The 17,235-nt window shown below is 33.7% G+C and overlaps 1 protein-coding gene across 16 annotated transcripts in view; it reads left to right on the top strand.

The window, feature by feature from the left end:
• The window catches only part of Ehbp1 (EH domain binding protein 1), a 305,040-nt gene that overhangs the window by 34,437 nt on the left and 253,368 nt on the right, over nucleotides 1-17,235 (top strand). For 15 of the 16 annotated variants that reach the window (XM_048804245.1, XM_048804243.1, XM_048804235.1 and 12 more), the window contains exon 3: nucleotides 12,789-12,846. The exons of the other annotated variant lie outside the window; for it this stretch is intronic. In XM_048804245.1, coding sequence (XP_048660202.1) covers nucleotides 12,789-12,846 — 58 coding nt within the window. The remainder of the gene's footprint in view (nucleotides 1-12,788; nucleotides 12,847-17,235) is intronic. 16 annotated transcript variants of the gene reach the window in all.

The raw sequence follows: 17,235 nt of genomic DNA, 5'->3' as shown, positions 1-17,235 counted from the left end.
TTACTATCTTGTTGAATTGGTAGGTAAGGACTTAGCCATCATACCACCTCATGGAGGCACACTTACTCTTCCTTTTCTTAGTGCTCCATTCCATAATCAGCTCTATCAGAGTTCTATCAGAATTCATTGTTACGACCATATTGTGATCGTCACATTTTTCTTTTCCTTGTGTCTGTAATCACTAATTTTTTGCCTCACCTCTACAATATATGTATCATTATTATATCTAAATTTTCTGCTCTGCTCTTAAAATTCCTCTCAAACAGTTAAATACACTGATAATTTTTGAATTCTTTTTTTTCCCCTAGATCCCTGCAGTGTCATGTTCCACTTTGAAATATCTTCTTTCTAGGCCTCTGGCTTAAGTGACATCTTGGAAACTTCTTTCATGGTTATATTGGGGATTAGTCAGATATTTGTCTTCTGGATTTATTTAAATTTCATATACTTTCTTTTATTTAAAAAATTGTTTTGTTATTCTAATTCTGATTTTTATTCTAGTTTCTCAGCTTTATCATCCAACTCTTCATTTTTTGCTTTCCTAATGAAGAATGATAACCTGATTTCCAGAACGCTTTTTAAAAAATGTTTTTATTAGTATAAGTGTGTTTCCTTCATTTTGACATAGTCCTATATGTGTGGAATATAATATGTTCCATTTTAATTCCAAGTACTTCCACTTTTCCTCCTTTCTTCCTTCCCCTTGCTTCCTTTCTACTTTACTTGTGTTCCTTCTGTTTATTAGTTGTCTTTTTAATTGGTACCTTATAGATACATATAGATGTGGAATTCACTGTGGTATATTCATATATGTACATGGTGTAATTTGGTCAGTGTCTTTCTCTAGTTATTCCTTTTTTCTATGCCTCCTCTCTCTCTCCCTCAGTCCCCTTCCTCTACTCCACTGATCTCCCTTCTATTTTCTTGGGATCCTTATTCTACTCTTCTAAAAATTTCCTTATTTTTGTCTAGCTTCCCCTTATGAGAGAAAACATTTGACCCTTGATTTTCTGAGTCTGGCTTATTTCACTTAGCATGATGTTCTCCAGTTCCATCCATTTACCAACAAATGTCATAATTTCATTCTTCATTATGGCTGAGTACAACTCTTCGTGTATAAATGCCACATATCCTTTAAGCATTCATTGTTGATGGGCACCAGGCCTAGTTCCATAAGTTGGCTATTGTGAATTGTGCTGCTATAAACTTTGATATGCATGTAACACTATAGTATGCTGATTTCGTTTTTTTTTTTTTTTGATAAATACCAAGAAGTGGGATAACTGGGTTTATATGGTGGTTCCATTCCTAATTTTTGAGTGCTCTTTATACTGCTTTCCAAAATGATTGTACTAATTTGCAGTCCTACCAACAATGTATCAGTATGCCATTTCTGCCTGCATTCTTGCCAGCATTTATTATTATTTGTATTCTTGATGATTGCCGTTTTCACTGAAGTGAGATGAAATCTCAATTTAGTTTTGATTTGCATTTCCCTGATTGCTAGGGATGTTGAACATTTTTCGCCCATGTGTTTGTTGTCCATTTGTATTTCTTCTCCTTCTCTTCCTCCTTTTCCTCCTTCTCTTCCTTCTTCTCTTCTACCTTCTCCTCCTCCTCCTTTTTCTCCTTCTCCTCCTCCTTCTCCATTAATTGAACCTAAGGGTGCTTAACTACTGAGCCACATCCCCATCTGTTTTTTAAAACATTTTTTTATTTTGAGACAGCATCTCACTAAGTTGCTTAGGGCCTCCCTAAGTTGCTGAGGCTGGCTTTGAACTTGTGGTCCTCCTGCCTCAGCCTCCCAAGCTGATGGATTATAGGTGTGCACCACTGTGCCTAGCTGTATTTCTTCTTTTAAGAAATGTCTGTTTAGTTCTTTTGCCCACTTATTGATTGGGTGATGATGATGATGATTTCTTTAAATATTCCAGATATTAATTTCTTATTGGAGGAGTAGCTGGCAAAGATGTTCTCCCATTCTGTAGATTTCCCATTTCCTTTGCTGTGCAGAAGCTTTTCAACTTGATGCCAACACACTTATTGATTCTTGGTTTTGTTCCTTGAGTTTTAGTGGTCTTATTAAGGAAGTCGGTGCCTGTACCAATATGTTGGAATGTTGATCATATGTTTTCATCTAGCAGTTACAAAGTTTCTGATCCAATTCCTAGGTTTTGAACCACATTGAGTTGACTTTTTGTGCAGTGTGAGACATAGGGATCTATGTCATTCTTCTACATATGGTTATCCAGTTTTTCCAGCACTATTTGTTAGAAAGGCTATCTTTTCTCTACCTTATGATTTTGGCACCTTTATTGAGTATCAGATGATTTTATCTATGATGATTTGCCTGTGTGTCATCTGTTCCATTCCGTTGGTCTTCATGTGTGTGTTTTTGTTTTTTTATTTTTTAGGTGTAGATGGACACAACACAATGCCTTTATTTTTATGTGGTGCTGAGGATCGAACCCGGGTCCCGCCCGTGCTAGGCAGAGCGCTCTAAGGCTGAGCCACAATCCCAGCCCCTTCATGTGTGTTTTGGCATCAATACAAAGCTGTTTTTGTTACGTAGCTCTGTGGTATAATTTGAAATTAGGTATTGAGGTGCCTCTGGCATCATTCTCCTTGCTTAGTATTTCTTTGACTCCTCTGGGTCTTTTATTCTGCCATTCATGACTTTTTTCCCCTGGTTCTGTGAAGATTGTCATTGGTATTTTGATGGGGATTGTACATCGAATATTTATATCACTTTTGGTACTATAGCCATTTTGACAGTATTAATTCTGTTTAGCCAAGAACATGAGAGGGCTTTCCGTCTTCTAAGGTATTCTTCAATTTTTTCAGTACTTTATAATTTTAATTACAGAGATCTTTTCATCTCCTTGGTTAGATTTATTGCCAAGTATTTTATTTTACTTTTTTTGAAGTTATTGTGAATGGAAGTGTTTTCCTGATTTCTTTCTCAGTAGATTGATTATTGGAGTTTAGGGAAGTTATTAATTTTACTGTTGATTTTGTATCCTTCCACTCTGCTGAATTTATCAGCTCTAGAAGTCTACTTTATCATTTATTAATGAGAAATTAATGAGAAATTAAACATTCCTCTTTTTATGAGTATAATAGCTTTTAAATCTCTGAGCGTACTGAAGATATTGTCTTGGTTTCCTTCAAATTCTTTTTTTTTTCCTCTCTTTTTTTTAGCCTCTTGCCTTTTATAGTGGAGGCTTTTCTCAGGTCATCCTTGGTTGTGTATTCAAATGTAAGAGAGGAACAGTACAAAGCTATTTGCAAGTCTATGCATATGAACAGAGTGGATCATTTTTTGAAAGATTGCTTAAAAATAAGCATTCAGCTCTAAGCATTTCTTGACAGGCCATCTCTCTCTATATATATACTTATATATGTACACATATATGGATATATATACTGTATTATTCAATACTGTAAAAGCTTTATAATTTTTTGATATAAAGATGTTTCTGAGGAAAGCTGCACCATATGAATCACTGCTGTATATTTGTGTAATAATCGGTCCTCCTAAATGATACTTCCTGCTTCCTGCTGTCTTTGTTTTTTTTTTGTTGTTGTTGTTGTTTTAGTATCACTCATAATGATTCTTTTAATTTTGCATCTTGTTTACTCTTCCTTTTTAAAAAAAAATATTGATATTTTAGTTATAGGTGGACAACAAAGTATTTATTTTTCTTTATGCGGTGCTGAGGATCAAACCCAGTGCCTCACGCATGCTAGGTGAGTGCTCTACCTCTGAGCTACAACCCCAGCCCCAGCCCCTACTCTTCCTTTTTACCTGTTGAAATAAGCTTCACGTTTCTAACACAAAAGTTAGTATTCCCATGCATTATCTTAACCAGTCTTTACATTGGTCCTAAGGTTGATGAAAAACTTCCCAAGGCTTAGATGATATGGCCAGTAGAAAGGGAAACAAGATTCAGATTCAGATCTGTCTACCTTCACGTGATTGTTTTTTTGTTTTTTTTTTTAGATCATATTATTTCCTTGCCTTCTTCCAACGAGTGCTTTTTGGGTACCAGGGAATGTCTTGAGAGTCTTAAAACCAGCTAGAAACAAGGCAGACAGTCAATCATGGAGAAAACACAATTGCAGCTATTATAAAGGTATATTGAAGAAATTGTGAATATAGTTTGGAGGGCCAGGGCATGGTCAGATTGATACATTCTTTTTTCCTACTGACCCCAACTACAGGCAGCCAGTACATAACTCGGGAATACTGTTTGTGTTAGAGACATATGAGGCTTGTTCCAATAGGCTTAGAAAAAGAATAATAAATATAAAGCAATTATTATGGGTAATGTTATAAAACAAAGTGAGAGATATTGTTTGGGAAGATAAATATTGCATACATACACAACAATGATTCCTTATAGTCTTGCTTGTCTCAGAATTATCTTTTTTGTGGAGAAATGATAAAACTTTTAAACTGAGAATATTATGCCTTTTGATGGCCTGTCAAAAAATACACTCAGTTCAAGTATTCCAAACTGTACTTTCTCAGTTTGAGCAATGCTATCCCTAAATACTGTCCTATAAGTATCAGAAATATCTGTCAGTAAAAGTTCATCATAACCAGTAAAATTTTTTAACCATTAGAAATCAGTTTGAGAAAATACTTAAACATGGCAGGATGATGCAAAATATAATTTAAAAAAAACAAAGTATTTTTATTTAAGCAACAAATATGTTTTAAGTATATTTTATACCTTTCATTATCAAAACTGTCCATCAGATTTATTAAGAGGAAATATAAACCTGTATATGTACTTTGTCTTGTATTTGTGCAATTTTTCCAATTGAATTAATTATTACAGCTTGCTAAATAACTCTTGTGAAGTAAGCATAAAAGAGTATAATTAACTGGAGCTGTAGCAATGATAGTATAATGGGAGGCAGATGTACCTACTGAAGGATAAAAATAATTACTTGAGAAATAGTGAAGTCAGAGTATTTCTGTGATAAGACAATTTTGTTCCTTTTGTTTCAATATTCATAGCATTCCACCATGAAATGTTCAGTTATGGCTAAGAGCCCTTGCCCCTAAAAGAAATAACCTTGTTATTTAGTGAAGTGCCTATTCACACTAAGTTTGGCATTAATATTTTGAACTGGCTTTTTCTCATTACAAGTGTATTCTGGATTCTGTGTTGAGAGGAATTTGTACTTTTTGTTTTAAAGACTGAAGTTTCCTTATTTTTAATTTAGGAAAAGCTCAGAAGCTTAAATATTAATTACCAAGTTTTGAGGTCTATCTTATCTTTGGAAATATCTCTCTCATATAAATGAAAACCATTTGGTCTTTATAGGTCAAATTTGGTCTTAGCCCTTTAAAATGTAAGCTTCTATAAGATAGCAACTGTTTTATTGTTATTACATATGTGTGTGTTTTTAATTTACTGTTTTCTAGAACGTTGATGGGTTACTGTAGTGCTTACACCTGGAAATCTAATTGGCCTAATCCAATAGAAGTTTATTTTTCGATCACTTCTCAGTAGAGAGGGTTCCCTGACCCTCTATCATTTAGGGACCAAGGAAACTTTTATCTTAGGACTTTAGTCTTTTCTGCATTTAAAGTCCTTTCCATTCAGCTGTTATGGGAAAAGTAAAAAAGTCTATTGTCCATTTTACTTCAGAACCAACATTCTAGTAATGAAAAGTATCATGTGGCCCCATCACAATGCTGACATGGTGGTGGATGTTGAGGCGGGGTGGGAGTGGGTGGGCTCTTATCAACATCTTGCAGGATAAGCATTGTGCTTTGGACAGGGAGTATGAATCTTTGGTAGTGCACTGCTCTTCCCTTTTCATAAAATTGCTAATGATCCAGGATTGTTAATAGACAGGAGCCTACACATCCTCTACTCTATTTCTGAATTTCTCATTTCACTTTTAAACCACCAAATATTTTACCAATTATTGCTATCTATTCTCATAGTTACTGAACCATAGTGTTTAGAATTAGCTGATATTTTAGTGTAGTCCCATGTTTGGTAAATTAGGTAACTGGCTCAGAGAAATTAAGACATTCCCAAAATCTTTCAGTGTCAGACCTAGGAAAAATGAGTTTCCTAATTCCTAGTCTAGAATTCTTTCCTGCATATTATATCCTTTTTGATGGATTCTCTTTTATAAATTTATACCTCCTAAATTAAAATTAATTATTTGCACTTCTTTCCTCTTAGTACCCTTTTAAGATACTTGACCCTGGTAAAAAGGGGATTTTAATTGATTTAAAGGAGAATGAGTGATCTGAAAAGCACTTGTCATGTTTTGGGGGTCTAACCAGCCTTACTGGAATGCCATATTGACTTTGCATGCCCAAGAAAGAATGGCCCAGGAATTGCAGGGTCTATAAGGAAGGAAAGATGTTAAAAGTCAAGTGGGACTTATTTCAAAATTTTGCTCAGACCTTGGGGAACATTTATGCTAACTTAGGCCAAAGAATGCCATCCCCCGCTCCATTTCTGTTGATTTAGAAAACAAATTAATTCAGTCATCTAAGGGCTCTTTAAATTCAGTGACATTTTAAAAAATTTCATTGTTTAACTCTTTTTGTTCTTGATCCCAAACTTAAAAATGTTAGTTTAATTTTAATAATTTATTTTCCACATTTGAATGCTTCCCCAGCATAAGGCAGTATAAATTTATTCAAGAAATCACATGTAATTTTATTTTCTAGTGATGATAACAATATTGTGAGGTATTTTCTCCCGGATAGAAGCTGTTAAGTCTGTATTTGTAAATGCAATCTTTTCTTAACCTGAGTAAGCCTGGTGTCAAAAAATGCAAATCCTAAGTATTGTCCTTTGCTTATAAATGTTCTTAGAAAATATTTTTAATTGCTCTATAATTTTCTAATAAACAGACATGCTGTAATTAGGCACTCATCTTTTGTTGGGCTTTACATTAACATGTCATTTACAAATTTTGAATCAAGTAATCCCTGCAGTTGGACAGGGTTCTTTTGTTTGTTTGTTTTCCCCAGTTTGCATGTTTCCTGAGATATTTATAGATTCTTTTCTGTTTTCTGTTTAAGGTTTTTTTTTTTTTTTTTTATCTTCTCTGCATTTCCAAACATTGTGCCTGGAGTAGTTGGTTTAGTTGTCTCCCTCCATAGATTATAAATTTGAGAGAATCAGAGCTTCTTTTCTTTCATCTTAGTATCTCTATTACTTAGAACAGTACTAGGAACATAGTAGGCACTCAACAAAATATTGGTTAAATGCTTATGATTCTGAAAAGTAATGAAACTGATTTTCATGTGACAGTTTTGGAGATTTTGTATACCTTTTTTTGTTTCACCTCATATACTTATGGCACACATGAAAGCCTAGAAAAGAACACAGAAGTCTAAATTTAAACTAGAAATGGTTCCCTTTAAACTTACCTTCATACTCAGTAACCTATTTAGTGGTACAGAAAGAGCACAAAACTTGGTTGCCCATTAAGAAGATATAACTGGGCTGGGGATGTGGCTCAAGCAGTAACACGTTCACCTGGCATGCGCGGGGTGCTGGGTTCGATCCTCAGCACCACATAAAAATAAAATAAAGATGTTGTGTCCACCGAAAACTGAAAAATAAATATTAAAAAAATTTCTCTCTCTCTTCTCTCTTCTCTTCTCTTCTCTTCTCTTCTCTCTCTCTCTCTTAAAAAAAAAAAAAAGATATAACTGATTGCTTTATAATCTGGATCATTGTAGCTGTGTTTTCCTTTCTCCACTGCTGTCTCCTGTCCTTTTTTTCTCCCCTCATTCCCACTCCAGAATTTAGGGTTAGGACCAGGGTTAGAGACAAAAGCTTGACACCTTCAGATTCAAATAATTCTTTTTTGAGGGCTTTGAAGGGAGGATAGAAGGTGTTAAGTTTGTATTTGTAAATGCAATCTTTCCTTAACCTGAATAAGCCCACCAAAAATCTTCAAATTTTATGATGAAACCCTTAGACAGATTTCAGTGAAGGAAGTGAAACTATGTGCATACATTTTGTGTGTTACAAAATGTTTATATGCAAATATAAATACTGTGTGTGTGTGTGTGTGTGTGTGTGTGTGTGATAACTGTAGGGCTTGTTTGAGGTAATAGAATGGAAATACTAATATGTCATAGTTGAATTATCTGAAACCTGAACTCTGTTTTATTTTGTTGTTGTTGTTTTTAAATTTTTTTTTTCTCAATAGGAAGTTGTGTAAGTATAGGCTCTTTGGTAGCTGGAGAAAACTCTTACAACTGCTGTGTCCTTTTCTCTTGGGAGTACATAAATAAATATTTAATGGTTCTCTTCTAGTACAGCACAAATGCTTGAAATATTAATTGGTTAGCCAATTGTGTGGTTATTGGTACCCTTCTATTGAGAATAATAATACCTGACTTTGGAATACCCTGCCTCATTTTGCTCCTGAAAATGCAAAGTTGGACTGATATCTAATGGAGCCATTTAAAATGTTTATAAACACAAAAAAGGTTAGCCATCTCTAGGGGTGTTCTCAAAATAAGTAATTTTGTTCTATTTACAATCTTGAAACATAGGCATACAGACTTGGAAATAACCTTTCCTGCTTTTTCATGCTAAAAATTTTCCCTCTTTTGAAGCACTAAGATGGATTAAGTGTTCTGAGAATTCAGTTTGAAGGAGACCACAGAGCTGGTGGCACTGGAAGGATGCTGTTGAGGGTGCATTCTCACTGTGACAGTAGTTAAAACTTCACTACTGTTTTAAGTTAGCAGGTGTGGGGATTTATTTTTACTACTTTCTCTATTAACCAGTGTTTCTCAATTAAGGGTGCACATTGGAATCACTTGTGGAAATTTTAAAACTCTTTACACCAGACCAATTAAATAATATTCTCCAGGGCTGGAATGTAGGAATAAGTATTTTTCACAGCCTTCCAGGAGGTTTTAATATGTAGTCAACATGAAGATCCCTGTGAAATTCAGATAAGCTACAGAGAATGTTAGCTATATAACACATCCTTATCAATTATAATTAACCAGTTGAGAATTCCTGGATGAAACTTAGTTCATTCTATTCAGTAACAAATATGTGGGGGATACAAAGATAAATAAGATTGATTAAGTACTACTTAGGAAGATAGAAATTATAATATAAGGCATAGAAACTAGTGGATATTGTGAACACAGTAGGAACAATTGATTCTGTCAGAGGTTTGAGGTATGGAGTTGGGGGAAGCAAGGAGGAAAGATGAAATGAAAAATGGTCATAATTTCACAAAGAAAGTTATAAATTAAGAGTTTATCAGGTCAAAAAGGGGGGAGGAAGGGGTAGGTTTTTTTTAAGGATTATAATATACAAAGATGTGAAGAAATTAAGGAATATGTGTTTAGGGATTGGCTGGAGAGCAAGATGGCTATGAGATACTTGAGTCTTACAGCTAGAAATGTAGGTTGGAATCAGGTGGTGGAATGCTTTATAAACCATGCTGAGGAACATAAATGTTATTTTGCAATAATCTGGACAGCATAGACCTTGTTTAAATAAATAAAAAAATTTTAAGTTTTAAAACTAAATAAAACACAATACTCTTTAGGTCAAATATGCCTGTAAAACCCAACCTCCAAGGGCCTGTTGGTAGCCCCTTCAGTATAGGAATCCAGCATAGGATAATAAACAAGGAAAAGCTGTTAAGGTATGATAGTATTTTTATAAAAGTATAGAATTTAAGAGTTGAGGTTGAAGATGAGAACATAAGTGAAGAGGTTAGTGCGGTAATCTAAGTAGAATATTCCAGCAAACATCAATGCTATCAAACAAGATAGATATATTTGCTGGCTACTGAGTTCCTCTATGGTTAAACTGCCATCGTGGATATCTTCTTTGCTCCATCTGTCAACGTTGCTTTATTGCCCTCCATCCTTATTGTCATTGTCTTATTGTACTTTTCTGTGTGTTTAAGACAGTTTCTTGTTTTTTTTTTTCATTTTCAAATTTTGTTTCTCCATTGGTAACGATTTCCTAGATTAAAAATTAATGTTCTGATGTTTCATAGACACTCATCTCTTTTGCCTATAATTCAACACTTTTGTAACTGGCCACCCTTCTCAGTGAAATTTTCTCTGGAAGACTCACCAAAGCAAGCCACTGGTTTTATCTTGCATTTTTGTCTTTAAAGCCTAACATTTGATGGGAACTAGGCTGTCTTGAATGGAAAAACATCCATCTTCTATTGAATTATACCATCTTGCTTATCATTACCATCAAAAACATTGTACATTTGTTTACATAGCTCCTTAGTTGAATACTTTCAATATTGATAACCTTCTTATTTTTTTGTGTATCTCATTTAGGCTCTACCACCTAAATGAACAAACATTAACATTTTGCCTTATTTATGTTGCTTCTTGTATACTCCTCCTTGTCCTATACATTGCAAACTCTTAGTTTTTGCATGTATATAAACATTTCTAAAGTGGTAGTTTAGCCAGACATAAAACTCTAGGGTGGCAGCTATTTTTCCTTAGCACTTCAAGTTTATTAGCTTCCTTGCTTTTTGGGGTCTGTTGTTGCTAAAGAGAAGTCTGCTGTTACAATTCACAATAGCTAGACTGTGGAACCAACCTAGATGCCCTTTAATAGATGAATCGATAAAAAAAAATGTGGCATTTATACACAATGGAGTATTACTCTGCACTAAAAAATGACAAAATCATGGAATTTGCAGGGAAATGAATGGCACTAGAGCAGATTATGCTAAGTGAAGCTAGCCAATCCCTAAAAAACAAATGCCAAATGTCATCTTTGATATAAGGAGAGCAACTAAGAACAGAGCAGGGAGGAAGAGCATGAGAAGATTAACATTAAACAGGGACGAGAGGTGGGAGGGAAAGGGAGAGAGAAGGGAAATTGCATGGAAATGGAAGGAGACCCTCATCCTTATACAAAATTACATATAAGAGGAGCTGAAGGGAAAAGGGGAAAAAAAACACAAGGGAGAGAAATGAAGTACAGTAGATGGGGTAGAGAGAGAAGATGGGAGGGGAGGGGAGGGGAGGGGGTATAGTAGAGGATAGGAAAGACAGCAGAATACAACAGACACTAGTATGTAAAAACGTGGATGTGTAACCGATGTGATTCTGCAATCTGTATATGGGGGGAAAATGGGAGTTCATAACCCACTTGAATCAAATGTATGAAATTTGATATGTCAAGAGCTATGTAATGTTTTGAACAATTAATAAAAAAAAAAGAGAGAGAAGTCTGCTGTTAGTGCAATTATTCCTGTCAGTGCCTTTTATGATTTTTTCCTTGACTCTTCTGTTCTGAACTTCAATTGGAATGTATACAGATGCAGTTTTGTTTTTACTTATCAATATATATTTTTTATCAAAGGATTCCTACCCCTACCTTTTTTCAAGTTTGGAATATACTTAAGCATTGCCTCTCCCCACTGCTCTAAGTTTCTAGAATTTCTATTAGGTGTATGTGCTTTTCACTTAATCCTCTGTGTCTTTTACCTTTTAAAGTATTTTTATCATTTTATTTCTTTGCTGTATTCTGAGTCGTTTTCTCATTAGTATTTTTTCATTGGACAGTACAGATTTTGTAGGAGGATAACAGTATAGATTTGTAGGAGGATCACTGGGTGAGAAGTTTAAGGCTGATATCCTTTTATATATGTGTATATCATATGTGTATGTATTTAATTAAATATAATAAGATGAAAAGTCCTCCCTGAAGGTAAGGGATTCCAAGATGAAATAAAAGGGACATAGAAAGTGGTAAAGGTCACCAAGATGAATATAATGTTCTATTTTTGATGAAGATAAAACTTTGGGCTGGGGATGTGGCTCAAGTGGTAGTGCGCTCGCCTGGCCTGCGTGCAGCCCGGGTTCGATCCTCAGCACCACATACAAAACAAAGATGTTGTGTCCACCGAAAACTAAGAAATAAATATTAAAAATTCTCTCTCTCTCTCTAAAAAAAAAAAAGATAAAACTTTTTATTTTTTATTTTAGTGGTACTAGAGATGGAACCCAGGGCCTCACACATGCTAAGCAAGATGCTTTAGTTAAAGCTTTTAAAAGATGAAAATATAATTAAAGTAACTGAAAACTCAACATTTTCTGTAAGCCCAAAAGAGAACTTAGTTGTATTAACTAAAAATGTATTATTATTATTTTTACTTTATCCTAGGAGAAGGGTAAAAAGGAAGGAGGTCTGAGAAATAAAGACCTGAATTTTGGTCTTGGTTCTGCCAGAGGTTTTGATCAGTTAGGGTTTTTAAGCTTTTAAAATGTAGGTAATAATGTATACTTTGCCTGTTTTTCAGTACTGGGTTGTTTGAATGGAGATAATTGAAATGATTATTAAAATGTTTTAAAAACTATAAGCATTGTTCATAAGATATGGAGATGAAAAAGTAGTGTAACCCATAGATTTAAATTATTTTGAAAGTGCCCTTTGTATGCTTATTTTTCTCTATAAAGGGGATAATGTGTTACAATTATGATACTAATTTTGGAGTAGATGTGTAAGTAATCAATTCTAAATATTCTATTTACTTGGCTTTTCTCAATGAATTGCTAATGTATTTTTAGAAGAGCATGTGGATGAAATAGTAGTTAAATTAGATTGCATCTGTATTTGACCCTTTATTTGAAGAGTCATTGTCCTGTATAATCGAAAGCAGATGACAACCTCCCCACCCCTTGGGAGACTTTTCCCTTTTAAAGACACCAAAGTAAAGTGTTAATTTGGTTTAGATAACTGAATATTTAAATTCTTTTTCCTCTTTGGCAGGCAACCAGATAAACTGGTGGTAGTTTGGACAAGAAGAAGTAGAAGGAAGTCTTCTAAGGTTAGTCTCTTTTCTAAATTTCTTGCCCAAATATTGAATTCAACTTTTAGTCAAAAATTTAAGCTTTTCTTGTCCTAGTTTAGAATATTTTAAAATATTACTTGGTCTTTTTTTTTTTTCTTATTAGCTAATCTACTAAAATAGATTGATTAGGCCCTGAAATCTTTTAACTGCAGTTTTAAAGTGGGGGCCAGATGCCTGAGTTTTTTTTTTTTTTTTTAACATTTATTTTATTTATTTATTTATATATGGTGCTGAGAATCGAACCCAGGGTCTCACACATACATGCTAGGCAAGCGCTCTACCACTGAGCCACAACCCCAGCCCCCCTGAGTTTTGATATTGAATTTGGTAGCTACTGTGGTTTGAATGTGTCCCCCTCCAAAATTCAGATGTTGCCTATCACATATTAGGTGGCGATAGCCTTACAAGGTGATCAGGCTATGAAGGTTTTCTCCCTCATGAATGGAATTAGGTTCCCTAGCTTAAAGGGAGGCAGTTCAATCCTTTTTGCCCATCTGCCTCATGCCATGTTAGGATTCAGTGAGAAAAGGCCCTCACTGGATTTTGATGTTTTGATCTTGGACCTCCTGGCTTCCACCATTATGAGGAAATGAATGTTTGCTGTTTATAAATTATCCTGTTTATGGTATTTTGTTACAACAGCACAATGTGCTGAGACAGTAATAATCTTGAGCAACACAATGGTTATTTAAATTCTCTGTAAGTAAAGTGTTAAAAATTAATGATTAAACAGATATCACTTAAAGAATTGTATCTAGGATTAATTTTTTTCAGATCCCAAGAGGAGTTGGCTTTTCAAGATTTTAATTTTTTTTACTGATAGTTTTGTATGTGGGGACTAGAAAAAAAAATTTAAAGGCTGTTAGCAATTTTACAACTATTTAAACAATTCTATTTAGTAGATACATGTGAATATATTTTTATAGCTACATAATATCCATAGGAATAATTATCCATAGGAATGTTGTTTTTCCTATAGGTAGACCTATATAAAGAAAAATTATTAATTCTAATTGAAATTTAAAATTTTTAAAAATTTTTAATTTTTTACTAAGGGGTCTTTTCAAGTTTCTTTTATTTATTTATTTATTTATTTATTTATTTATTTATTTATTTAGTAGTTGTAGATAGACAGCATGCCTTTATTTTTATTTACTTATTTTTTTATGCGGTGCTAAGGATTAAACCCATATAATTGTTATGTCACTGAGCTACAGCCCCAGCCCCAAGTTTTATTTTTATTGAGCTAAATTTTACATGAGGTATAATGTACATATTTCAATTATATTTCAGTGAGTTTTGATCACTATGTATTTTTGTGTAATTACCACTCCTGTCAAGATACAGACTATTTTCATTATTCCTCTTCCAGTCAGTTCCCAACCCTGTCACCTTAGACTAACTGATTGTTTTTGAATTTTATGTAAAATAGTACAGAAGTCCTGTTTTATGTATGGTTTCTTTTGTTCAGTATAATGTTTTTGAGATTTATTTATGCTCTCATGTCTTTTAGCAGTTTATTTTTTATTGCCAAGTAGTATTCCATTATGTGAATATACTACAATTTATTTATCTTTTACTCTGTTGATGAGTGTTTATTTTGTTTCAATTTTTTTTCTTTCAGGAATATTGACTATTGTGAATAAAGCTGCTATGCACATTATTGTTCATTTTTTTGGGGGGGGCAAATACCTAGTGATGTAATCCTGGGTAATAAAATAGGATTGTTTTTAAGAAATTGCCAAGCACTCCCAACAACAATACAGAAGTTTAAGATGGTTTACATCATGAGCAGCATTTTCTTTACAGCATACATTTACAGTTTGGCGGTATTATAATTTAGATACTGTATCTATTTACCTATGAGAAAGGGGTCTAAAAATAGACACAGGGTCTTCTGTATGTCAGATTGCTGACTGGGTCTTAAGCTTTTGTGGAAAGGACTAGAATGTTATCCAGTAAATATAATAGATGAATATATCTCTAAACTTCAGAAGTAGACCTTACATGTTTTTAGCTACAAACAGAAAACAATTTCTCCCTTTTCATAATAAGGTAGCAAATATTTTCCAAAAGAAAATTATGGAACATAATGAAATACTTTAGATTATAGGTTAATCACAAATACTCATATCTGATGTTAAGTGTACTTTTAAAAATTTATTTACATTTTTGGAGTGATTCAAATAAATTTTCCATTTGATCTAGATTCTTTTTCATATTGTATCAAATATTGTTTTAATTTAGATCACAAAATACAACATATGAGGCTACAGGTTGATTTTTCTCAGAATGTAATATTTTCTAGAAGAAATTTCTTCTTGTTGGCCTCATTTTCTAGGTGTAACGCTCTTAATGTTTCAAAACCATCCTGTATATGACCAGCCTTCCTTATCCATGGGTCCACCACATTTGTAGATTGAACCAACTGTGGATTGAAAATATTTGAGAAAAGCAGTTATGATTGTAGTGAGCATGTGTGGATTTTTTTCTTATCATTATTGCCTCAACAGTATAGAACAACAACTACTTATGTAGCATTTACATTAGTAATCTGGAGATGATTTAAAATATATGATAAGACATGCATAGGTAATAATTAAGCATCTGTGGATTTTGATATCCAAGGAGGGTCCTGGAACCCAATCACTCTTTTGTATATCAAGGGATGACTGACTACTTTAGAATCACAGTCATCGCGTTTTCTTAAAATACTGCAAATGTACTCTTTTGGAAAAGTTTATGACAACTGATGATGTGTTGAGCTTATCACAACATATACAATAGTATATTCAAGTATCTGTGAAAATGTTATTTTATAAATCAGATGTAATAGCTAAATAAAGAAATAAAAATTAGTTCCAGAAACTATGACGTGATTATGACATTTTAAAAGTGCTTAAAATAACTTTTGGAAAAAAAAATCTTGAGAAACTTGAGATCCTTGACATTTTATAATTTTTCAAAAAATATGTTTTTAGTTGTAGATTGACACGATGATGATGATGATGATGATGATGATGATGATGATTTATTTACTTATTTATTTTTTTATGTTGTGCCAAGGATCAAACTCAGTATCTCACACATGCTAGGCTCTACTAGTGAGCCATAATCCCAGCCTGACATTATGAAATTCTTGGGGGAAAAAAAAAGCTTGTCCCCACCAGGTTTTCTAAATTTAGCTATCAGTTATATTAAGTATAAAGACTAGAATTTTTTTTTTCCCTGAAAGACTCTTCTGATGCTTTTCCTTTAAAGTATACATTATTTGCTTCTACGTGCCTTTGAAATCACTTAGGGGCACAGATCACTGCAAGCATTGGCCAAAAAACGTTCTAGTTTTTACTTTTAATATGTTGAAAAGAGTTTGAGCTACAAAGTAATCTTTTTGTTTCTGTTGTCTCTTTATGTATCTTTTTTTAGTCTTATCTCTATATATCTGTAAATATATATTGTAAATGTTTGTATGTACTTTCATTTATGAATACGTATGTACACCAGTTTTTTTATGGCATTGCTATCTTTTATTTCCTTGCTCTGTGGTTGTGCTACAGCCTTTAAATATGCATCCTTCCATGTCAAGAGGAAGGTGTATACCTTCACTTTGCTTAATAGCAGTGATATTGGCAACACTAGGATGACTTTATGTGTGACATCTTAAACATATGGGTATATGCAGTTTTAAAAATAAAAAATTATTGACTTAAGCATATGGCAATTGTAAATTTTTAGTGAAATATTTTTATTTTTCAGGAATCAGAAATAACAAGTGAGTGCTTATTAGTTGTATTTATTTTCATACTAGGTACACAATCTTTTTTTAAAAAATAATTTTTGTAGTTGTCAATGGACAGAATGCCTTTATTTTATTTGTTAATTGTTGTGTGGTGCTGAGGATCAAACCCAGTGCCTCATGCATGGTAGGCAAGTGCTTTGCCACTGAGTTACAGCCCCAGACCAAGGTACCAGTCTTTTAGGTAAGGCAAGGCATGAAATAATTAGAAAGTAAGGCATTTTTATAAAGTCAGTACCTCAAATTGAGAAATGTTGCATTTTTCCCTACACCTTTTTTTTTTTTTATTTTTTAATTTTTTATTGTGGGTTGTTCAAAACATTACAAATTTCTTGACATATCATATTCGACACTTTGATTCAAGTGGGTTATGAACTCCCACCTTCACCCCATACACAGATTGCAGAATCACATCAGTTACACATCCATTGATTTACAAATTGCCATACTAGTGTCTGTTGTGCTCCGCTGCCTTTCCCATCCTCCCCCCTCCCCCCTCCCCACCTCTCCCCTCCCCTCCCCTCCTCTCTCTCTACCCCCTCCACTGTATAACCCTGAGGGTCTCCTTC

This window comes from Marmota marmota, unplaced genomic scaffold, assembly GCF_001458135.2.
Source record: "Marmota marmota marmota unplaced genomic scaffold, marMar, whole genome shotgun sequence".
In the NCBI taxonomy this organism is placed as follows: Eukaryota; Metazoa; Chordata; class Mammalia; order Rodentia; family Sciuridae; genus Marmota; species Marmota marmota.
This window is presented reverse-complemented; position numbering and strand designations above follow the sequence as displayed.